The following is a 24523-nucleotide window of genomic DNA, read 5'->3' on the forward strand; positions in this document are numbered from 1 at the left end:
TGCTTTTCCATACATGTCTTAAATGTGAAAGCAAACATCAAACGCATCCCATCAGCAAGGTGTAAATATGACTTTTTTTACTCCATTGGGAGTTCTTTCCTGCAGCTGTTCTATGACTGCGAAAAAGACAGATCCTTTTGGAATCGCAAGGACCTGGTTTTATGCTCAATGTTTATTTGCAGGATTATGTCAGGTAAAATTCACATCCAATCACTGTATTTTACTTTAAACACTCCCACAACAGTATGTATGATTGAACTATTTGACTTGACAAAGGTGTTTACAACTCAATCTACTGAGGTTGGATTGGAGACTAACGTTATGTTAATCTCTAAACCACTTGTTATATTTTGAATGCAGTATCCATATGTGCACACACCTACCCCACATAAATGAATGATGTCATCACGACAACTTTCCATTTAACAGTTACTGTAAACCAACACATGACAACACACTATGTTAGAGGCTGAACATGTGCATCGACACTGTTTAGTTTATTAAAAAGTAGGTAAAGTAAGTACTTATTTAATGTTTTTCTCGTTTTCTATCAATGAAATTACGTTTAACCAAAGAAACGAAAAATAATCTAATGAGCATAAACACTTACATACAGTTGTAGAAGTCTGCTCTACTTGTGTGCATGGACTGGTCCAAGGAGCTCCGCGGGTGTACTTCTTGACTTAGACGTTGTGTATAAACAGAAATAACTTATTTGCGAAATCTGTACATAATGTAAGTTTTGTCCTCATATTATATATGTTCCGACAAGATGAAATATCCGTTTATGATGCGAATGTTTCCAAATATAATACTGACCGCGCCTTTTTAAATATAGTTTGAGCGTCCCCTAGAGTGTAGCTGTGGACTCGTCCATTGACAACGGAGCAGGGCTCGTGCGGTGTCAGGTCTCTCGCTCAATGATGAGGTTTCAAGTGCGCCTTTTGGATATCTTTAAAATATTTTAGAATGTGTAACTCTTTTAATCTCTTGTATTAAACCAACAGCTTGACATTAAGAATACAGGAAACATTGTTGTCATTTTCTATAGTTTGTCAAATCAAGATTTTTGGGAGGGTTTGTATTATAGCGAAAATGTTGAAAGTTTTGTGAGAACACTTCTCCTCTAGAACCAGACGGATTAAGTGTACAACTGTCAAATTGAGGAACACATAATCTCTTTCATTTCACAGAGGTAAGTTAAATATATTAAGCTTTTTAAATTATTTCGTGTGTTTTATCTACGCATGACGTTGTTTCCTGCGCCCGCTGGAATGAAAACCCCTTATTTGCATGAATCATAGCGGTCTATATTATGCCTTCTTGGAATGAATACACAGTTCCTTATAGCAGAAAAGTTGTAGATACTATTATTGGCCATCGAAAATGAACAATCTGTGTGGTTTAGCACGATGGTAGGTGTGGCCGTTTCGGTTTTTGTAGGTTTGGTGAAAATTAAGTCAATTTGCTATGAAATTCCTTGAATGTATGAGGTAAAGAAACAATAGGTTTTTCTTCTACATACTGTATGTTGCCATTTGTAATGTTCTTAATTTCCCTTGAGTTATGATCACCTAGTGGGTCACAGCAGGATCCCCACAACAGGGGTAGGAAGTCGATTTCCCACTTTTCCAATCAAGTCTCTCCATGAAGCCTTGCAATCATCTCTGTGGCATACCTGGCCCAGCCAACGACAGAACAAACCTGTCAAGAACCCTGAACCTCTATCAGCGTTTCATTTCTCTCTCTCATTCTGGTCTGGATTTCTGGTGAAAACGAGCAAAATGTGTTAATGGCTTCAGTGAATTCATCCTCTGAACAGAAGATGGGGATTGGATGACCTTATGACAAACAAGCCATTCCAGGAAAAATGCTCTGAATTCTCAGATCAGGGTACAAGCGGATTGTTTGTTTTCCTGTAATTTTATGGTCCACTGGAGCAGCAGAAAGACCGGGTTTTCTGTTCTACTGATCCTTTGACACCTGTCAGGGTGAATTCTAGTTAGGTTGCATGGGGAATAGAAGGCTTAATGAGCCTCACATCAGCACACACACATACTCAGAGTTAATGGAGCTGATGTTTTATGCATGGTGGGTCAGAGATGAATACTGTACAACTGCCTGTTGAATTGTGGGATGTGTACAAAGACGAAGTGTGTCCCACGCTGTCCAGGCACCGTTTTTTTTTTGGTCCTGAGTGGGAGGACAATGCTTGGCAAGTTACATGTCTTTGTTAAGAGACAACTTTGACAAAACTTGTGAAGAAACAAAAAGCATGGGCATGCCAGACTATGCATTTTGCTTTAGTTATTTGGGAATAACATTTCTGGCTTTTCTGAAGCTCAACTGGTATAGCTTTGTGGTGTCAACAGTGATGGGTTCGATTCCCAGGAATACAGTTGAACTGTATAGCCTTGTAAGAAAGAGGTCTAGTCTCCCACAGGCCTGAAGGAAACATATCATGTGAGTGTGGAATGTGGTGGCTAGGCCTAACCCTAACGTTTGCCAGACTGGCAGGGTTGATGTCTTAGAGTTGGAAATAGGGGCTACTCCACTGAGAGAAAGAAGTTTTTTTTGCAACTACAGTAAAAAGAGAAATCACACTAAGTCCTAAGAAGTATAAATATAAGCTTGTCTAGACAAGCAGATAAAAAAATAAAACAACATCAACAAAAGAAGCTTTAGATATTTATAAGAAACATCACATCAACTGTACAGTTTAGCGTTGAGGCTTTCCAAACATCGATCCTTATTTTCAGACATACTTTCATCCTAAAGTGTTGATATGAGAAGCTGGTGATTTCAAAGTGTGTGAGTTTCACTTGTATCGTTTATAGAAAGACAGCAGTTGTGAAACAACCTGTAAAGCATTATGGTTTGTGATTGAGAAGCAGAGGATGCTTCTAAATCATGAGGTATTGGAGCATACAGTAATACACCATCTGCTCTCCACCCACAATTCATCCAAGGAGATGTGTCTCACGCTTAGACGGTCTGTTCTGATTCAATTTTTGTGAAGGGCTTTTCAAGCATTTTGAAAAATTGGGTCTATGTTCAATTTTTTGCCCCTCTCATTATGCCTTTCATTTTGGTTCCTCTTCACAGGGAACATCTGGGCCTGAATCTCAGCTCAATATATGCGTCCATCCCCCCCCCCCCATGTTGTTATTCTTTCTGCCATATCAGGGGTTGTAGGTTTCATAATTGTTCCATTTGACCATAGCGCATGAATTTTTTTTTCTTCAGAATGGAAAGTTTTGGGTTTTTTGTGGCTCCGTCTGAGGGAAAAGGGGGAGGGCGCAGAAAGCTACGCCTATGTTTATGTCTGTCTGTGTGTTGCCAGGCCTGTAGCCCTCAACCATGTGACTCCAGCCATAGGAGGAGCCACCCTTATGACAGTCATGGCAAGTTGGAAGACTGAGTAAAATCTTTTTTTAAGAGGTGGCCATGATGACATGTCTAAAAATGTTTATGAAATGTATTTCTAATAAGTGGATGAGGTAATGTTGTAGCTTTTTTAAAATGGATGTTTTAACTGATAGTGTTTTTACGTTCTCACATAAAAATGCTGAAGCATGCTGCACAGCAATGATGGTAGCACTAAAAATTAAGTGTTTTTAGGTCATGCAACAGTTTTGTTATTGGATACTATTACATACTATTACTCATACCTCTAACAGTTATGATTAGAGGATAAAGAAAAGAGGACGCTTATGGCACGTTTCCAAGCCATCATTTGTCATTTTAAATATTGCAGTAAATATTGTACCGTGGACTTTATACCGAGGTATTATCGTGCAGTGAGCACAAGGATTGTTACACCCCTTGTGTCAAGAGTTTGACTTTGTTTTTCAATTCAATTCAATTTTATTTATATAGTGCTTTTCACAATTTACATTGTTGCAAAGCAGCTTTACATACATCATAATAAAAATGTTATAAAAATAATACTAGGGGAAAAATTTAAGAATATACAGTATTTAGACATGGTATTATGGCAAGTTTTTCTCTATGCAATGGTCACAATTTTCATTGTTGCAAGGCAGCTTTACAAACATCATAATAAAACATTTAATAAAAATAATACTAGCGGAAAAATGTAAGAATATACGGAATTTAGATACATGGTATTATTGCAAGTTTTTCTTTATGCAATGTACACTGATGTCAGTGGATTGTCAGAACTACAAATTATTCAGTCAAAGTATATTTAATTTAGGTATATTATTATTTTAAATATTGTTATCAGGACTGGGAGCCTAAAATTACAATATACCAGAACAATTTGCAATACCAAAATGTGCATATTTGTTAAAATATGTTAACGTGCATGTGTGTTGTTAAACGCAAGTTGTTTATATTTACGGATTAAACTATATCAGGCAATATATAATACAAACCCGATTCCAAAAAAGTTGGGACACTGTACAAATTGTGAATAAAAACAGAATGCAATGATGTGGAAGTTTCAAATTTCAATATTTTATTCAGAATACAACATAGATGACTAAACATTTGATATAACTGAGAGAATGTATCATTTTAAGGGAAAAATAAGTTGATTTTAAATTTCATGGCATCAACACATCTCAAAAAAGTTGGGACAAGGCCATGTTTACCACTGTGTGGCATCCCCTCTTCTTTTTATAACAGTCTGCAAACGTCTGGTGACTGAGGAGACAAGTTGCTCAAGTTTAGGAATAGGAATGTTGTCCCATTCTTGTCTAATACAGGCTTCTAGTTGCTCGACTGTCTTAGGTCTTCTTTGTCGCATCTTCCTCTTTATGATGCGCCAAATGTTTTCTATGGGTGAAAGATCTGGACTGCAGGCTGGCCATTTCAGTACCCGGATCCTTCTTCTACGCAGCCTTGATGTTGTAATTGATGCAGTATGTGGTCTGGTATTGTCATGTTGGAAAATGCAAGGTCTTCCCTGAAAGAGACGACGTCTGGATGGGAGCATATGTTGTTCTAGAACTTGGATATACCTTTCAGCATTGATGGTGCCTTTCCAGATGTGTAAGCTGCCCATGCCACACGCACTCATGCAACCCCATACCATCAGAGATGCAGGCTTCTGAACTGAGCGCTGATAACAACTTGGGTTGTCCTTGTCCTCTTTAGTCCGGATGACATGGCGTCCCAGTTTTCCAAAAAGAACTTCAAATTTTGATTCGTCTGACCACAGAACAGTTTTCCACTTTGCCACAGTCCATTTTAAATGAGCCTTGGCCCAGAGAAAACGCCTGCGCTTCTGGATCATGTTTAGATATGGCTTCTTTTTTGACCTATAGAGTTTTAACCGGCAACGGCGAATGGCACGGTGGATTGTGTTCACCGACAATGTTTTCTGGAAGTATTCCTGAGCCCATGTTGTGATTTCCATTACAGTAGCATTCCTGTATGTGATGCAGTGCCGTCTAAGGGCCCGAAGATCACGGGCATCCAGTATGGTTTTCCGGCCTTGACCCTTACGCACAGAGATTGTTCCAGATTCTCTGAATCTTTGGATGATATTATGCACTGTAGATGATGATAACTTCAAACTCTTTGCAATTTTTCTCTGAGAAACTCCTTTCTGATATTGCTCCACTATTTTTCGCCGCAGCATTGGGGGAATTGGTGATCCTCTGCCCATCTTGACTTCTGAGAGACACTGCCACTCTGAGAGGCTCTTTTTATACCCAATCATGTTGCCAATTGACCTAATAAGTTGCAAATTGGTCCTCCAGCTGTTCCTTATATGTACATTTAACTTTTCCGGCCTTTTATTGCTACCTGTCCCAACTTTTTTGGAATGTGTAGCTCTCATGAAATCCAAAATGAGCCAATATTTGGCATGACATTTCAAAATGTCTCACTTTCAACATTTGATATGTTATCTATATTCTATTGTGAATAAAATATAAGTTTATGAGATTCATAAATTATTGCATTCCTTTTTTATTCACAATTTGTACAGTGTCCCAACTTTTTTGGAATCGGGTTTGTATATGGCAAGGAACCAAAACTCCACTAAGATGTATATGTGTATAAGAGTGGAGAAAAAAAACCTTGGGAGAGGCCAGACTCAACCGGGAGAGCCAGTTCTCCTCTGGCATATTAAAATAGCACTGCTGCAACTACAGAGAGCATAATTACTGTAAACTGTGAGATTCATCGGAAATAGTTTGCCGGGCTGGTTAGTGAAAAGAGGAAAGAACTAGTGAGGATAGAAAAATAGAGATATTTCTGGTTCTGGATGACTGTAGGTTGTGGCTGTAGTTGTCATCAGGTGAACTGCCCATCATCATGAGCGTCTGGCTGGACTTTGTATGTAATTTACTCGCGTTTGGTGTGAACACTAGAATATAAAACAGGAATACATTATATTTTTCAGTATACGAAAAGCAGCAATTCTGTATGTATCATACAATATATTGCAATACTAAAACAACTATAACAATATATTAACAATGTATTATTCTTTAATGTATATTAAATGATTGACAGTTAATATATAGGTAGATATAGGTAGTATTTTCTTTGTGTAAAGGATGGCAAATAAGCTTACACTTCACATGCAAGTCTGAAATACAGTACTGAACTTACTAAAATAATATTAAGAACAGGAACAATTTGTGAGAAAGGGACCAACTGGTAGAAAGAAACAGAGGTAAAGAGAGAGTGCATATGGCCATGTAACACACTTACATAACCTATCATTAAATTTCACTGTCCCTGCCACCTTACTTTTTATATGGTCTTTATATGATTTGTTTAAATAGAACTGTAGGCGCCTCACTCTCTGCCCCCTCTTAACGCTGTGAGCATAGGCTCACGTACAGTAAAAGACACCAACTGTTCCAAATTACCCACACACATGCAAAAAACACACATCTCTCTGTCATCTCCCTGGTAACCCAAGCTGTCTTGATTGTTTTTAAGGTTGTGTAGTGACAGTTACGCACTCACATTAGCGTCACCGAATCCATCCCCGAATGCTGGAGGTTTCCCCCTTCCCCTTTAACCCCATCTCCCCTACCCCATGGCGAAGGAGTCAATAAATTCCCACCTTAACAAGGTATTAAACAGTTTCCATGGATACCAGGATCCACTCCTTCTGTTTAGAAGGGTTACACAATTTCCATTATTCCGAAACCTACATCTCACAGAGGAAACGTGAATCTCTTTTTGTCTCCTGTGTAGAAGGTATAAAAGAGGCTAATTTAGGTGTAAAAATATCTCTTATTTCTTTGTGCTTGTGTAGAGTGCTAACAGGACCTGTAGGCGAGCAGAGGAGAGGATCTGGGAAAAGTCAGTGAGAGAGTTTCATCATGGGTAAACAGAACAGCAAGCTGCGCCCTGAAGTTCTGAACGACCTACGAGAGAACACAGAGTTCACAGACCATGAGCTCCAGGAGTGGTACCGTGGTTTTCTCAAGGACTGTCCCTCCGGTCACTTAACGGTTGAGGAGTTCAAGAAAATCTATGCCAATTTCTTTCCATATGGTGATGCTTCAAAGTTTGCAGAGCATGTATTTCGTACTTTTGATACCAACGGCGACACCACCATTGACTTCCGGGAGTTCATTATTGCTCTGAGCGTGACCTCGCGTGGAGGTCTAGAACAGAAGCTTCGATGGGCCTTTAGCATGTATGATTTGGATGGCAACGGATACATCAGTCGGGCTGAAATGCTGGAGATTGTACAGGTGAGTCCAGAGCATCCTTTTACACTGCATCCTAACCAGACACAACATAAAAAATCAAGCATTTTCTTGCAAAAATGTTGACCGAGTTTTCAGAAACAAAATGTAAATGAGAAATAAATTTGTGGCCGGTCAGGACACGGTGACATGCAGCCAGATGCTGTACTGAATAATTGAATGCTGATGCATATGCTATACTGTCTATTCTTGGACAATCTGAAAGACAAACTTTAAGTACTTTAATTTCTTTATTACCGGCCTTTTTACTCATTTTAAGTTTAATTTACATTTCTGCATTTTGCGTGACGATCCATTTTTTTTTAAAGCAGCTTGTTCCATATCAATATTGGCTCAGTCTAATGTTTGGTGATACAGACCGCCTGAATAAACAGATCTCCTCAATCAAGTGTTCCACAGGCCATATGGTCTTGCCACAAATGGTGGCCAAACACAAAGGCTTTGTTCACTACTTCAAGGGGACTGTTGACTCTCAAAGGGAAGGCATGTCATAAAACAATATGTGAACGTGGCAAAGTAATGATGTCGTGAACATTTGCATTGATTGCCTTTACTTGACTTGGAAAATTTGACAACAAAAATAGCGGCGTTGTGAAATTTTATGTGAGGCTAATAGTCAGTTTTGACTGCTAGTAGCTTTATAATAAAGAAATGTCTCATGACCAAGAGCGCATTATAATTCAGTTCCATGTAATCACAGCATGCTGTGGTTGTAACTTTGACTGATTTTTATGCAACAGTTAAACAGACAATGTAAAGTATGTTAAGGAAAACCAATCCCTCTTGAACGTGAAATTGTTTTCTAACAATTACCATATGTTTTGATACACTGTTAAACGAATGTTATAGGCAATTTATAAAATGGTGTCATCGGTGATGAAGATGCCCGAGGATGAGTCAACTCCAGAGAAACGCACAGACAAGATTTTCCGCCAGATGGATACGGACAATGATGGTAAGCCTTCCTCCTGAGGCCTGTCTCCCACTCATTGCTAGTATTTAGATAACTAAACGTTTAATACAAACCATACATAGAAACTACTGACTTACAGATCCAACTAATAAACTTTTCAGAATGCAGATTTGGTTTTGGTAAAGAACTAGTTGCCATTAAAACTGTAATGATTGTTGCAAAATATTTTATGAAAATATCAAATGTCTATAATAAAATGTTACTAAAGGAAATGGGTTAAATAACCTCCCTTTTTTCTTACTCTGTAGGCAGACTCTCTCTTGAGGAATTTATCAAAGGTGCCAAGAGCGACCCTTCTATCGTCAGACTGCTGCAGTCTGACCAAAGCACCTCTCGACAGTTATAAATACAGGTGTTAAAAGCAGCTGACAGGCAACCACTCGTGCTCACTGAAAACACAGAAACGTTAGAAAGGTTAGTTACCGTCGCTATCAGTGGTGAACTACTATAGACTTTATATGTTCAAGGGTAGTTAACCGTTTAACCGTCAGTATTCCAGCCTATGTCAGTGGATTGGCATTTATTGGCGAGTTGTATAAAATGTCTGGGATTTGTTTGGATTTCAAGGGACCAACAAAAAAACTCTTTTCAACTGTTTGCATTCCAATCAAAGATGGTAAATAGACAGTAACATCTGCAAATCCCCAGAATGTCATTTTGGCCGAAACCTGAAGTGCAGTTTGTAAATATTCTATAGCTTTTCATTCCTTTCAAAACTTAATCGAAAACACTCCAAAACATTATTTACATTTCCTGGGCATGTCCTTATGCATGCACATACTAGTCGTCATAGTGCTTTTACTAGGTGTCCTATGGCCAGATGTTGACCATGTGTTTTGTGCTATGATGGTCTAGTTAAATTTGGAGCTGTGTTTTTGCTCTGCCAATCATGATGTCTGCTTAGTACTTTTTTGACGTGTATGTTGCAAAGCTAGAGCACTATTGGAAGTGTTTGTTCTCAGGAGTTAAAATGAAATTGAAGAAAATGATTCAGACTGTGCAATATAATCACAGCCCATTAAACTATTTTCCTGCTTTGTAACACTTGTTTGAAACACTAACAATCCTGAATGGCTTCAACCTTTAGGCAGAAAACAGACAGCAGCCATCAGGCCACTACAGCGGTTCAGTCATTAATATTTTAACACTGTTGTCCATTTACACATATTGGGCAGATTGAATGACAGACAGGTGGTTAGATTCCCCTCATCCTTTCTCCAGTCCAGTGTCAAAACACAACACAGATGCTGTTGGATAAGAAGCTCCATGGAATGTAAACACTTTTATTCAAATATTTTAAGTTTTTACAGGTTCTGTTTATAGAAAGAAGCAACTTTTCATTGGTTTCTTGTGGGGTTATGCTCTTAATTTGCTATTATGCATGTGTGGTATTTCTGCGCTTCAACAATCGCCAGCCTTTAATATTTCTTTTGTTATGTAACTTGACAGTTAAAGTGAAATGCCAAAACAAATATTTGTATTGGATATATTAGATTTATGGGTAATTCCTATTTGGTAGTGTCCATTGTGCTGTAAGCAATGATGGTTGAAAATAACAATCTTTACTGCAGCTAAGAATGGGATGTCTAGCCATATTTTGTGAAGCCAAAGCACCGGTACAAATCTAAATGTTGCATTCTTACAAATGAACAGTGTACTTGTCTGTATGAATAAATAAATCATGATTTACAAGTCATTCATGACTGGTGTAAACTCTTCCAAAGACTTCCAGTATTATTTTGTTTTATTTTATTTTTATAACAAAAACATTTTTTTTGTTTTTCAAAACAAAGCTGTGTAAGAAAAATCTACACAATGTCCACATTACACCATGCCCTGCGCATCTGACAAATGGGCAAACTGGGATACATGTTGGCTGACAGTGTTCTCAGTAACAGGTCTAGAAACAAATGGTCAAAATGGAGTTACAGCAGAAGGGTAAAGAATAAAAACAAGAACAGCTTTAGGCATCTTGCAACTTACATTCAATGAGATTTCTTTTCGGAAAGATACTGAAATAATAGAAGTTATCCATTAAGATTGAAAAGATATTGTTAACAGAATGGGGTGACTTTGGAAAACAGTATACTGCCAGTAACATCACATTTAATCTGTCCAATATAAGGTGTGTGAGGCTTAGAGCAACACAACCATAATGTAGATATGAACAAAGCCTAATTTTTATGGAGAGATGTTTTTAAAAAAGCTGCACAACAGTTTGTTTTATTTGTATCGTTTCTGGAGTCCTATTGATTTTTGTGTCCCAATCATCCCCTCATCCATGGGAGAGAAGACATGGGCATTATTTGGGTCTAGAGCAGTTTAAACCAGGCCTTTCAGAATAAAGAGCTCATAACTCATCCTTGCCCACATCATCATCGAAATCCACATCACTCAGGTCAATGTCATCCTCCACAGGCAGCTGAAGAAGGGGAAAAAAGGAGGTTAAAACAAACAAAACTAAAACAGAAACATCCTCTACATCCTTGATTCTTTACTCACCTCTCCATCTTTGCCATCCCACGGCTCTACAGTGTTGATCTTTGGCAAAGCCCCACCTCCTACTGTAGCAGTTGAACCACGGCCAACAGAAAGTTCCCTGGAAAATTAAAGACATTCATAGTTTAACAACATAAAACAGACTGACAGTTAGAAGGTTCATTATAAACACCATCTCAAATTTACTGTGTGTTAACAGTCAGTGTTAACCCGTTTCCCAATAATATAAACGAAGCTCAGCACTCTACTACCTGAGGAATTCATGGATGCCTGTCTCACTGAATGAACCTCTGAGCAGAGCGAACTTCATCTTGCGAGCATTAATGGCTGCCATTGCAGGATAGCCAAATCCTCCAATCCCAAGAGAGGCCTCCAGCTCCATCTGTGCCCCCGCTTCTGCCCACAACCAACTGTAGAGAGAGAGCGAGAGACAGTGAGTGATACTCAAGCATGTGTTCCACTCTCTATTATAAAACGTTGTACTAAAGCATAAACAAGCACTGAGCTAGAAGAAGCTACGAAGACTGACCCCCACATCTTCTTCTTGTTTTTCTCAGCCATTTTCTTCATAACCTCCAGGTAACCATTTCTTCCAGATGCACCTGTAAATATCAAAGAAATACCCTTAAATTACTTTTATACACACAAATAGACAAAACAGAAAATTATTTTTAGGATTATTTCAACAAAAGGTGGCATCTGCCTCTGCTTTAAGTTGTTTATGGAATAAGTTCAAATACATTGTAGCAAAACAGAGGTGAGTACAGTTTATGGAGTACAAACGACTGAAAATAAGTGAAGGAAAATCTTCAAGTTGCCATTGTATCATACCTGTGTCTAGAATGTGTGGCACCACAGATATAATACACAGCTGGTAATCATCACAAGTCTTCTTCAACACATCTTCATTAAGAATCTACAGGAAAGAAATTGACTAAAAATTAATATATAAATCCAGTCAGACTTCACTGTACAAATCGACCTAAACTGGATTTTAAACACCTGTTATCTGTTACGGACAGAGAATTAAGAGAGACAGAGATTAACAAAGAATAATACTGGTTATACAACATTCCTGATAGAGTAAAAGTTCTTACAAGTTCCTCTTGTAAGTACGCTGGAAAAGCATAGCGCTCACAACGGCAAAAACATGAGTTTTAAATGTCGAAAAACTAAAAATACCTCCTGAAGCTCTGGAGCAGGGATGTTGTCAGAGTAAAGGTCCATAGCACGAGCGACAATGTCAGATCGGGTACGTCCTCCCTGAAAGTCCTCTGGCTCCTCCCCTTTCCGAAAGACCTTGATGGTGGGAAATCCTCGAATCTGAAAGCCAAGGTAAGAAAACACAGTGAGTCTGTATGAACTCAGAATGTCTCCAAAAATATAAGAATTTTCACAGACTGGCATTTATTCCACAGCTAATAATGGTAATAGCAGACATCAAAGTAATGAATGGAGCTAACAAATGTCCATTATCCAAAACTGTATTTAATTTCATCTCATTTAAATTTGTTTAACCTACAAAGCTACTGGGATGTGTAATTAAACTCCATTTGCAGGGTAAACACAGGAATATCATCATATTTTTTTTAAATTGACATTCAAATGTAAGTGTTGATATTGAAACTTACCCCATAGCGGCTTGCCAAGCCCTGGTGAACAGTAGCATCCACAGCACCCAGTTTGACCTTACCCTTGGTCTGCTCTTTGACTTCTGTGGCAGCTGCTGTCCACTCAGGCTCAAGACTGGAAATATTTAGGAAACATTCAACACGCGCAAAAAATAAAGTATAATCAAGATGGAGAAGTTTAACATATAAAAGAAATGACATACTTTTTACAGTGTCCACACCAGGGAGCAAAGAACTCCACCAACCACACATCATCACTGTCCAGCACAGTGCGGTCAAAGTTATCATCAGTCAACTCCACCACATCCTTCTTATTGCCAGCTCCTCCTTCACTCTGAGCACAACATTAACAAACAATAGTATTAAATGCAGTAATAATACAACAAAAAATAAAATTGTGATATCACGCATTAATACCTGTCTGCCGTGGTCTGAGCCACCTGTCTTCCCACCAAGTCTGTCTTTAACTAAGGCACGGAGAGAATTCAGAGCTGCATCTACAATGGCCTGACTGCTACGCCCACCTAGGACAGAGCAAGATCAAACTTTGCTTACCATCCACTAAGGAAAAGCTATTTGGCAACCGCCTTTTAATATAGATATTAGTTACAGTTGAGGAGAACATTCTTTTGTGTGCCTAAATGTAATGAAAATGCAGTACTGAACCTTGGTATTCCTCAGGTTTCTGTTTGTTGGCTCCGAAGACCTTAATAGTTGGGAAGCCTCGGACGCCATACTGACCCCCTAGAGAGTTGTGCTGGTCTGAGTCTACAGCACCCACCTTCACGATGCCCTGTGCCATAACAGAACCAATATATACCGTATCAATAAAAAAACAGAATATATAATTACTGAAATGTACAATGTAAACAAATTCAGAATTTACTTTTAAAGCAGTGGCTGCCTTCTTCCACTCAGGTGCCAAGTTCTTGCAGTGGCCACACCTTATGAGACGAACCAAAATATGTCAGGTATTACATATAAACATCTACACATCAACCATGAAATAGGCAGTGCTGTCGAGTCGACAGGTGCTGACGAGTGTATAAAGCAGCACGGCAAACAAACAAACGAGATGTAAATCATGCAAATTAAATTAGTATAGTTGAGGACTGTAGCTAACAGCTTTTGGTGTACACCTACAGCACTGTATGAAAAATGTATGGTCAAAACAAACCCAACAATGCCACAATTACTGCATGTTATACTTTTGATCATTTACCATCAGTGATTCACCATCAGTTTTTTTTATTAAATGCACCTACACATCTACAGTCCTCTATAGGTAACATAGGAACCATCACACTTCTCAAACTTACCAGGGGGCATAAAACTCAATAAGCCAAAGGCTGTCGCTCTGCAAGACCTCCCTGTTAAAATTGGATGTGTTGAGTTCAATCACATCATCACTGGCAGAGTACAGACCATGTACTGAGAGTACAGTCAAAGAACATGCCAACACACCTGAGGAACAAGAACATAGGTAAAGAAAGTTTTGCGTCATAGCTGGAATGTGGCACGTGACTCCACCCTTTCTCATTTAAAAAGAACCAGCGGTTCAGTGTTTTGGAAAACAAATCTCAAAAGTTACATGAATCATTGCAACTAGGGATGCACCCAATGTTCGGCCACCGAAAATGTTCGACGAGAGAGAGAGAGATTTTTGCAGTGTGTGTGCGGACCATTTTAAAGTGTCAGAGAAAGACACACGGGACTTGCCGCACGGAAGTAAATTTCCGAATGAAAGCGTCTTTACCGGTCGGTAACTTTACTTCCGACGGAAGCGGGCTGTCTGACAGTAGCCCCGCCGCTCGCGACATCCTTTGACATCATACAGTGGTCGCGTGCACACAGTTCCCTGTACTAAACAACTTGTCAAAGTATGTTCTGTGCACCTTCTGAGAGAACAGTGACAGTCAGAGGAGGAGAGACGTGAACTGATGTGGTTGTCAGTCAGCATCAGTCAGAATTGCTTGCATTGGATGTTTTTTTTTCTCAAATCATTTTGCAATGTAGCCTATAATAATCCAACAGTTTTAGTTTAGTCGTATTTTTAGTTTATGGCCTAATGTGGAATGACACTTTTTAATGAACTGTTTTGTTGTAGGGGTACAGAGTAACTTACATTACATTCTTTTAGCAGTCAGTTATAGGCCTAATTAATATAGGCTATTCATGAAGGGAGAGGGCTCAATATTTTGTTTGAATTTACTTTGTTTTGCTCAATTTTATATTAAGTTGTATTGTATTTTATTGAAAAACAAGACAAATTATAAAAAGCACATTTTGACTATTCAGTTTGTGCAATAGTGAAAAAAATGGCTTAATAACTAGAAGAAATGCAAAAAACGTTCGGTGTTTGGTATTATTCGGCCTTCGGCCAAGTGTTTCACATCATGCTCGGCTTCGGCCAAGAATTTTCGTTTCGGTGCATCCCTAATTGCAACAAACAGGACTTTAGCACCAAATCACAATCACATACATTATGAATAAAGTAAAGTATACTGTTTATACAGCAAATCTATTCTCTATTCACTTCAGTTGCATAATAGTCAAATAATGAATCTACTATTATTTGAAGGCCTAAGCCCTATTTCTCACTTCACACTTGCATGTCATATAAGTTATCTAGCCTACAATATTTTATGCAAAACTACGCTTAAAACCGTCTTTAGCTGATTTAAAGAACAGCTTTTGTCTTTTCCTTCAGCATAATATCATGTATCCTCCAAGCTGGAGTTCTACGGTATACATTAAGCTATACTCTCTACACTTTACATTTCGCAAACAGATTTATGTCTTTAATGTCACAATAACTCACCTAAAAGCGCTCGCATGCTTTCTCTTTGTATTTATTAAATATGTTGGAGAAGTCTTCAGCCTATGCAGTGCACACTTTTCCTCCACAGTCCACAGTCACCACTGCTTGACGCGCATCACAGCCGCCCGTCTCCAACCAGCAGCGCAAAAACAGAACACGTTCGTACCGTGGCCCGCTCTGATTGGCGGATTTCCACCCGGAGACAAATTCAGCCAATCGAACTGCGACGTGTAGGTCTGCGCCTCGGCGAAGTACGGTGGCCGGGAGGTAGCAAAACTCGATTGTGAAAAGTTACTTGCCTAAATTGGTGGTAGGTTCAAACTAAAATACAGTGACAGCACGTTTAAGACAAATGCGTACATTATAAAGACAATATTTAGAATATTAGATATTTTACATATTACTAAGTTAGCAATTATAGTATAATACTGTCAAATCAAGATTTTAAAAAGTTAACCGTGAGAATTTGCCCAACACCTTTGATTAACTTGATATCATAAAACATAGGTATTACAGGTACAAATATTTTAATACAGATTTCATTGCCAAGAAACACGAAAATGTAATCACATAAAAAAATATATATACTTATGACTTATTCAGCTTTTAACTGATAGAATTCATATCAATAGTCTGTATCGTGATGATCATATCAGGTAATTAGCCTGAAATGTTGAAGATCTTCTGGACAACAGCAGAGGGTATAGAAAAGAACAGGAGGCCCAAAAAGATAACCCAGGTAATGCTGAGCAGGGTCACCACTACCCCCAATTTAAATTGCCGCCAACACATGATGCAGGTCACCCGTACTGGACTCAACAGCCACGACAGGTTGGTGGTTGGACGACTGTGGTATGAAAAAGGACAAGGTTATACAAATGCATCACACTCACACACACAAGCTATTTAAATAGGCAGACTACCATGGACTTCTATTGTATTTTTTAAAGATAATTATCATTAATGCAGCCAAACCCAAACCACACTCTAACTTACAACATTAAAAAAACACTGTTTAGTTGATGTATATACCAATTTAATCAAGAGAATAGATTATTTAAAGGGATAGTTTACCCCAAAATGAAAATACTCACCCTCACGTCATTCCAAACCTGTATGACTTTATTTCTGCAGAACAACCCCCCCCCTGACTTAAATTGTATGGACACAAAACCACATTTCTCCAAATATCTTCTTTTATGTTCCACAGAAGAAAGTCATAAACAAGTTCTGAGCCACATGAAGGTGAATAAATGATTACAGAATTTTTTTAATACATTTTTATTTTAACAGGGTTAACTATCCCTGTAACACATTTCACAAGGTTGTTTCCAAAGAATTAAGTATGCACTCTCAAATAGGCGTGTTGCATAACCACACAATTGTTCAATGTTTTGTATTTCAACCAGTTTGTTTTATTGTCTTCATTTTGACAAAAATAAATACATCAATATTGCACACATACAAGAATGAAAAATACACCTTTAAACAGGCTAAAATCAGTGCAAAGAAGTCCATTGTTAAATGTATTATTAATTCAATAGAACAACATTAAATATCAAGCAAACATAAAATACAAAAATGTACACAGCAAGCAAAATAAACTAACAGTAGGGAATATAGAAATAAAAAAATCCAATTGTGTTATTTAACCCTAAATGTGAAATACATCTCTATATGTTTCTCTAAATCTGTGGTTTCCAACTCGTTATTGGAGGACCCCACAAAACAAAATTAGTTTTGTCCCTAAAACATGTCTAATTAAAATAATTTACCTTTAAAATTATCTTACTACATTGAGTATTTTGTGGACATGTAAAATATATACTGTTAAGGGTCCACCAGGAACAGGGTTGGAAACAACGGTTCTAAATGAGTAAACAAAATTATCTTTAAAAGTGTCTTGAATTCATAGTGCAAACAGCAAGGCAAACTGTAATCAAATTACTTATATATTCTATATGTGACCCTGGATCACAAAACCTTAAGTAGCACTGGAACAATTGTAGTAATAGCCAAAAATACATTTTATGGGTCAAAATTATCATTTTTTCTTTTATGCCCAAAATCAGGATATTAAGTAAAGACCATTTTCCATGAAGATATTTTGTAAATTTCCCACCCTAAATATATCAAAACTTTATTTTTATGAGTGGATGCAGCAAAATTGCTAACAAAAATGCTACAAACTTCACTCGCTGCTGTCTGCTCTTTGAGAACTACCCACTCAAGTTTGGTATCTATGTAAAGCTTAGAATTTCAGCTATTGGGTTCATCTACTCTGCACAATGTCATTACAGCGTAAGGCAAAAGAGAGCGTTAAAACAAACCTGTTTCACATGATTTTTTTGCACCCTCAGATTCCAGAGTTTTAAATAGTTATATCTCGACCAAATATTGTCCTATCCTAACAAACCATATATCAATAGAAAGCTTATTTATTCAGCTCTCAAAAAAATCTCCATTTCGAAAAATTGACCCTTGACTGGTTTTGTTGTCCAGGGTCAAATATGAGGCTTGCAACCTTATCGTAGTATTTTTCAAACTGTAGCAACTAAAGTCAGTTTTAGACATGCTTATTGTGCTTTTAGCAGCAACACATACAGTATTTTCTAGACAATTAGTCTAGACAATGACAATAAAGTCCAAGAATCTAATGCAATGTAGTGAATGTTAACATGAACACTCTTATTCACAGTCCAATTTATTCAACAATTTCATACCAAAAATAGACACTCCAGTGCCACTTTCCTTTTCTCTAGATGACCAACAGAGACAAAGACAATTGATCTTCTCATGGGCAAGACATGCATTTAATATTAATAAAAAGATGTTATGTTTAGAGAGCAACTGTGTGAATGAGAAACTCTGGAGGTTAATGAAAAATGCAAGCACTATAAAATGTTAGAAGAAAAAAACGAATATTACAAGTGAGCCACTTTAGAGGGGCAGGGTATTTTTGAAACAAACCTTCTACCACCTCTTTAGGCCCCCAGCAGCTTTTTGACCAGATAGCCTGGCATGCTGTAGAGAAACAGGCCGACCATAATTAACAGCAGCAGAGCCAAGACGATCTTGATGATGAGCCACTTGTAGCGGTTGCATATCAGATATCGTATGGCCTTCAGCGGACTCAGAAACCAAAGGAAGGTGGTGTCAGGACGGCTGTGATGGTGGACGTGTGAGGGGGTTGCAGGTAAGAGGCAATGAGTTGAAAGGTGAAAGCATGAATGATGGAGAAAGAGGTAAATGTTAGTGGTTAGGATATGATTTTTCAAAGGTATACTATTCAATAGCCACTCATATCAGGCAAAAGATAGTTTGACAAACACAGTAGCAAATGGACTGTAGATTGAAAAAAAATCATATTGCATTTAGAATAAACATTGCAAATCTTTGCCTAAATAAACAATCAGTGGCCAACCACGCAGACCTAAGTTCATCATAGTATATATATGTGTGCAGTAAGACTGAAAATGGGTAAGAATGCTCAAAAGAATGACAAAATGGAAAGGCTGTTGTGGAAAAGGCAACAATTACTCACGATCCCTCAAGTCCAGGGACAAGGCCTTTTGCAAAAAGACACAAACTGTGACAGGCAACACTTTGAAATGTGCTTAAAGGTCGCTCAGAGTAACAGAAAACAGAGAAAACAGACGCAGTGAGGATGGGCTACCGGTGGTCTTCCCCTCTCTTCACGCCCCTAGGAGTTTCTTGACCAGATATCCAGGAATAGAGTAGAGGAAGAGACCAACGAGGAGGAGGAGGAGCAGCAGGGCCAGAGCCTTCAGGATCAGCCAACGGTAGTTGTGCCAAATGAAGTATCGTATGGACCTCAGAGGGTTCATGAACCACATTAGACTGGTGTCTGGACGACTTTATCCAAAACAGGAATGGGATTGAAAAGAAGGAAACGAACAGGAATGGGTAGGCGGTCACATGGAGGAAGGATGTGAAAGAGGAGAGTGGGAGTATTAAAAAGAGACATTAACAGCCTCAGAGGGGCGTTCTGCACTGAAGAACACTTGACTTAACCACATTTTATGTGTCAGTGGTTGTGCTCTACCTGTAATTACTTGTAAAACACCTTTAAAACAATAAATCCTTTCTACAGTACATAATTAGCACATCCTCAATGTACCACACCACTGAAAGTTGTTACGGTCTACTCTTATGGAAGAGAGAATTAAATATGTGAAATATGAATGAGACATTAAAGTGCTCCATGTGTGCTACAGTAAGTGTGGGTAAACATGCGGCAAAATGTCTTACTTTGGTTTCTCTAGTGGCTCAGGGTCTTTGCGCCCAAGGCCGACTGGACTTTTCTCTGCTTCCTCTGCTGTCAGTAGATGGAGCTCTGCTTCCACTTTTCCCTGTGAACAGGATATGGTTGGGTTCGGTTGTTACTGGAGTAAACTCATGCTATTATTTCGGCACATACACCCCATACTGACAAAGAATCAGATGGTAGTAAACAACCATTTCATAATCTGCATTGTTCAAGATTATCACATCTGATGTTTAGATGTACATTTTTAACATGTCATTTTACTTACAGTGAGCTCAAATTCATCATTCTCATCTCGGGCCACAAAGGGCCACCAGCCCTTTACTCTCTTCTGTTTGAAGATGGAGATGGATGGTAGTTCTTGCTCTTTTAGAACCATGTCGAGAGAGCATTGCTTTGCTGTTTTTGCGCCACGGGGAAACTTATTTAAATCCAACTCAATTGCTCCTGCAGAATGTACAGAAAGCATGAAAGATGTGTTTTGTTTCAGAATGCAACACACCAAGTGAGTTAATTGAGAAATAATGACACTTCCTTGAACTACTCATGCTTGAAATTTATCTCTGTACATGCAAGTAAATTCTACTATCAATAACCAGTGTCTGAATTGTGGCATGCAATGGCTCATATGTGGGAGGAAGCTGAATAACTGGCTGTCCAGTCCTTTACAAGACATACTAGGAGTTGTGTTTTGAATTGTCACAACTGAATGATCTTTTAAGGCCCCTACACAACCATAATTTAAAATGTGTCTTGTTGTTCTTTTAAAATGAAAAACATGCCCATCATACCCAAGAAGTCATCTGCAGAGAAGTGATCAGCATCCCACACTTGAAGGGTCAGTCGAGCTGGAATCTTGTACTCTGTCTCGTCCCAGGAAAACATGGATTCCTTCTTGGAGATGACTATCTTCTCCTCAGCCATGAGATAGTCGAAGGGAAAGACAAAGCGCCAGTTGAAGTTTCCCTCCCCTGTCAAGGAATGATAATGCACGTCTGTGTCCTGTTTATCCTCCTGCTGTCCTTTTAGCCAGCTGAACAGAAAAGGTACACATTAAGATACACACATGGTTCTTAAGGACATCTTATTATAATGGCATAAACATGCAAATATATTAAAAGTGCATCTACACATTAATTAGACGACAACGTGCATGCAATAGCAATATTACCTATTGAGGTTATATACAGGTATATAGGTTATATATATAACTTTTGAAAAAATAAACTTAATTAAGAACAGGATATTGCACAAAATGTCACCATACACCGTGTCTACACCGGACGCGACAGGAGCAACGCGACATGACAACCTGCTTGTTCTTAATGGGTTTGTCGCGTTGTGCCGCACAGCATCCAGTGTGGACAAAAATTATAATGGGTTCTAATGCGTTTCTAATGTCTTTTGTCGTGTCGCGGCCGGTGTGGACACGGTGTAAATTCTACCCCATGGTCATTGGAGTTCCCAAATTTTTTTTTTAATGATAATTCCATTTAAATAGTTTTTATGCAAATGCAACATTCTGTGAACAGCAGGGGGTTTGCCATGCAAACAGACATTAATTATGCTTTCATGCAGTATCTGAGAAACATCGCAGTCCCCAAGACATAATAAAGCCCTGAAAAAATAACAAAATGGGGGTCTAGAAACCAGGACCATACCATTATCAATCATTCTCAATGACAGTTTGTACAAATTGTAACCAAATAGTCAATTCCACAGATTTTTTTATATTAGTAACATCATTGTGAATGATATGGTCCTGTTTAAGTTGCTGGATCTGTATGGAAGGCGGCGTTATATAATTAGTTGTGAATAGAAGGGGGTGAGTGCAGGCGATGGGCGGTGCAGTCGAGCCATGCGATCGTATCGTACCCCCTGACATAGATGTCAGACATCTTCTCTCCTGTCATGAAAGCATCGTCCTCTAGAATTACGTCATCAGTGTTCCAAATAATAACACGAAGCTCAAAGCTAGATAACAGCACAGCAATGATGTGGGGGTGGGGAGGGGGATACACAAAAAAACACAAAACGCAACAAGACGAACAGATAAACAACAAAGGGAAACAGAAACAAACAAAGAAAGGTAACCAATTAAGAAAACCGCACACTTTTCACACACCTGCCCATACCTACCCCCTTACAAATATGTCACTGGACTTTTCCCCTGTGAAGTAATCATCGTCTTCCAGAATTACCTCGTCAGTGTTCCATATTATCACCCTGAGCTCATATCTGGGAGACGGGTGCAGGGGAGGGAAAAGAGCATGATTGACCATCTCTATGAGCGATACAAGGCAGTTTCATATGCCTTGCTAGAAAGTGCCACAATCTTCAGAAACACGAAGAGATACTAGCCAATAAAAATAATATAGAGGTGGAAAAGAGCACATGCCACCAGGAGTGAGAGTGACATCTGTGGTTCCTTTGTGTTTTAACTGTCGCTGAAAACCACAGTAAGATCTCAAGAATTAAAAACGTATTATAATAAACAATTATGAAATACAGATGTTATACAACATTCTGTCTAAAAGGTGAACACTGGCGTTTTTCCATCCCATTAGTACTAATTAAAAAAAAAGACTAAATAATGAAGCAGATCTCTTGCTTAAGGGTTGAATAATCTACAAAGAGGAATATCATCTCAGCAAGACTCATTTATTAAAGCTATCTATCTATTTTTGTCTCGGTTCCTCACATATCAAAGCATTAGGATATCTTTTCTGGGCCTAGAGACTTATGTAAGGGAAACCCCTCAAAAATGTATGTGGGTAGTGAACAAGTCAAGACTGTAGGTTTAAATTTCACGGAATGTATAAGGAAAAAGTTGATGTAACTTGCCAGTGCTACTTTTACATTTTCACCATTTTAATTACATTTTACATGACCCTGCACTTTGTGACAAATCGATTTTTTAAAATTACAAATAAGCCATGTAGTCTGAAAAAAACTGAGCCCATAAAAGGTGTCATGCATAATAACTACAGAATTAATCTGCTTCCTTTTGACAACAAATTTTGCATTAAAACATCGCTCTTCATATCGTTTTTAAGCGTTTTCCAAAAGCAGCTTATCCACAGCATAACGTAAGATGCCTCAACGTGCATAATTTCTGTCAGTTGTTTATTTACTTTCCATATTTTTATAATGTTGCGTCAATGTAGAGGTACTGTAGAGGAGTTTTTGTTAAATGGATGGACAATGAGGGCTATTGCTGCGCTTGACACGAGACTATAAAGTTGCAAAAGCGAGTGAAAATGTCTATGCGTTCCACCGCCAAAGAACAACTTCAGGCAAACATTTTTTGAAGAAATCCTATCAGACTGGAGAGCAGCCAAATTAACGTCACATGATGAAAAATATGTCATTGTTTTCAAAAGCCTCATAGCCTTTCATAGTCTACAAAAAAAAAACGCAAAAAAGGGCATTTTCAAATGTATCCAATTTTTTAAATAGCTTCGGATTTGTTGACAAAAACGCTGTGTGACTGTGGACGAAAGGCTAAAACGTAGAGAAAAACATGCGTTTTTAAATCAAAACGTATTAGTGGGGACAAGATCATAAACAGTTTTGCAGGACACATAGATTTTTTATGTTCAAAATTGTATATAGAATAAAAAACACCAATCTGAGACTTTTTTGTTGTGAAACAGCATCACCCACCTCTTTGGTTTGCGTGGTGATATGTCAATAGCTGGCCCTGGTGCTGGTACATCCATGGGAAACATGTCAACCCACATTTCAATTCTTCCCTGTAGGTTTGTGAAGATTAAGCAGAGGGAGTCACATCATCAAAGTGTTCATCTAGAATAAATTTAACCAACATCAAGGTTGTAAAGCACCTGCTCTATGCCTGGTTTGTCTGGGTTAAGAAGGGGCCTGGTCTCCACATGCTCAGGGACGAGTTTGCAACCAACACGTGGGATCTCCTCCCAGTGCCGCAGAGCAGTAAGAGCCAAGTGTTCTTCTGTCTGCTTCTTAAGACCTGCAGGCCAAACAAAACAGAAATATTTCATTATTGGACAGGAAAAGCAGCTACATAATGACTTTATGAGAAGAAATCTAGGTCAACTCTCAATGCAGCAGATCAAGTCATTATGCAGAAAGATCCCTGAAGCTGCTCAGAAAAATGTTGCAAACGTCTCACCACTCTCATCTTCAATTTCTGTTGGCCCAAGAAAAACACGGTTTGCAACTTTGACCTTGCCACCGGGTCCATTGTGGGGCCCGTCCAATTTGCCGTCTTTGCACAGTTTAGCAAGGATCTGACTTGGCTTCTGAGGGTCCCGCCACACATTGTAACCATGGCTAGATGTGAAATTAAAATAAATAGTGAGATATAAAGATCTCAGTTCAAATGTATTGTGTTTATACAATTCAGTAGAAAGCAGAAAAGTAGAAAACGGTACTCACACAGAGTAGTGAGATGCAATGCCACATGTAGCTCTGTGTTTGCTGTAGTATCTGTTCTCCAAATCAATCTTAGTCTCACCAATCAGGTCATCTGTTCCAACCAAATCCCAGTCATAGACTGCCACCGTCAGCATAGACTCCATGGGAAACGTGGCCTCTATATCAAATGATCTTTAGAGCAGAAAG

General features: G+C 38.5%; 3 protein-coding genes across 14 annotated transcripts in view; 1 reads left to right on the forward strand and 2 right to left on the reverse strand.

Moving 5' to 3' along the window:
- The first annotated feature begins 883 nt into the window (after positions 1-883).
- hpcal1 (hippocalcin-like 1) lies at positions 884-10242 on the forward strand. The gene is made up of 4 exons (XM_057353045.1): positions 884-1195; positions 7250-7694; positions 8559-8664; positions 8931-10242. The coding sequence occupies exons 2-4, from the start codon at positions 7317-7319 to the stop codon at positions 9026-9028; spliced, it is 582 nt and encodes a 193-aa protein (XP_057209028.1). The 5' UTR covers positions 884-1195; positions 7250-7316; the 3' UTR covers positions 9029-10242.
- A 166-nt stretch (positions 10243-10408) lies between these two features.
- Positions 10409-15774, reverse strand: pdia6 (protein disulfide isomerase family A, member 6). Its single transcript, XM_057353044.1, has 13 exons — positions 15634-15774; positions 14132-14276; positions 13699-13756; positions 13479-13605; positions 13230-13336; positions 13016-13146; positions 12813-12927; positions 12364-12504; positions 12013-12097; positions 11711-11783; positions 11433-11591; positions 11185-11281; positions 10409-11104 (listed from the first exon to the last, which is right to left on the reverse strand). The coding sequence occupies exons 1-13, from the start codon at positions 15647-15649 to the stop codon at positions 11033-11035; spliced, it is 1326 nt and encodes a 441-aa protein (XP_057209027.1). The 5' UTR covers positions 15650-15774; the 3' UTR covers positions 10409-11032.
- Positions 15775-17044: 1270 nt separating this feature from the next.
- otofa (otoferlin a) overlaps positions 17045-24523 on the reverse strand; it is a 71266-nt gene continuing 63787 nt past the window's right edge. For 7 of the 12 annotated variants that reach the window (XM_057352512.1, XM_057352508.1, XM_057352510.1 and 4 more), the window contains 9 exons: positions 24338-24508; positions 24072-24232; positions 23767-23909; positions 23588-23676; positions 21797-21895; positions 20713-20954; positions 20190-20368; positions 19906-20006; positions 18681-19509 (listed from right to left, as the gene is read on the reverse strand). In XM_057352512.1, coding sequence (XP_057208495.1) covers positions 19329-19509; positions 19906-20006; positions 20190-20368; positions 20713-20954; positions 21797-21895; positions 23588-23676; positions 23767-23909; positions 24072-24232; positions 24338-24508 — 1366 coding nt within the window. In that variant the 3' untranslated portion in view covers positions 18681-19328. Of the gene's footprint in view, positions 19510-19905; positions 20007-20189; positions 20369-20712; positions 20955-21796; positions 21896-22060; positions 22160-23587; positions 23677-23766; positions 23910-24071; positions 24233-24337; positions 24509-24523 lie in introns of all 12 variants that reach the window. The other 5 variants (XM_057352514.1, XM_057352513.1, XM_057352504.1 and 2 more) reach the window with 2 other exon arrangements.

This window comes from Triplophysa rosa, linkage group LG15, assembly GCF_024868665.1.
Source record: "Triplophysa rosa linkage group LG15, Trosa_1v2, whole genome shotgun sequence".
NCBI classification, from domain to species: Eukaryota; Metazoa; Chordata; class Actinopteri; order Cypriniformes; family Nemacheilidae; genus Triplophysa; species Triplophysa rosa.

Excerpts from the sequence above, each read along its gene's own strand:
- pdia6 (XM_057353044.1), bottom strand. Across the intron at positions 11,784-12,012 it reads GCCACACATTCTAGACACAG|GTGCATCTGGAAGAAATGGT; the intron begins GTATGATACAAT and ends TGATATTTACAG. Across the intron at positions 11,592-11,710 it reads AACAAGAAGAAGATGTGGGG|TTGGTTGTGGGCAGAAGCGG; the intron begins GTCAGTCTTCGT and ends CTCTCTCTACAG.
- hpcal1 (XM_057353045.1), top strand. The coding sequence starts at position 7,317 with ATGGGTAAACAGAACAGCAAGCTGCGCCCTGAAGTTCTGAACGACCTA. Across the intron at positions 7,695-8,558 it reads AAATGCTGGAGATTGTACAG|GCAATTTATAAAATGGTGTC; the intron begins GTGAGTCCAGAG and ends CGAATGTTATAG. Across the intron at positions 8,665-8,930 it reads GATGGATACGGACAATGATG|GCAGACTCTCTCTTGAGGAA; the intron begins GTAAGCCTTCCT and ends CTTACTCTGTAG.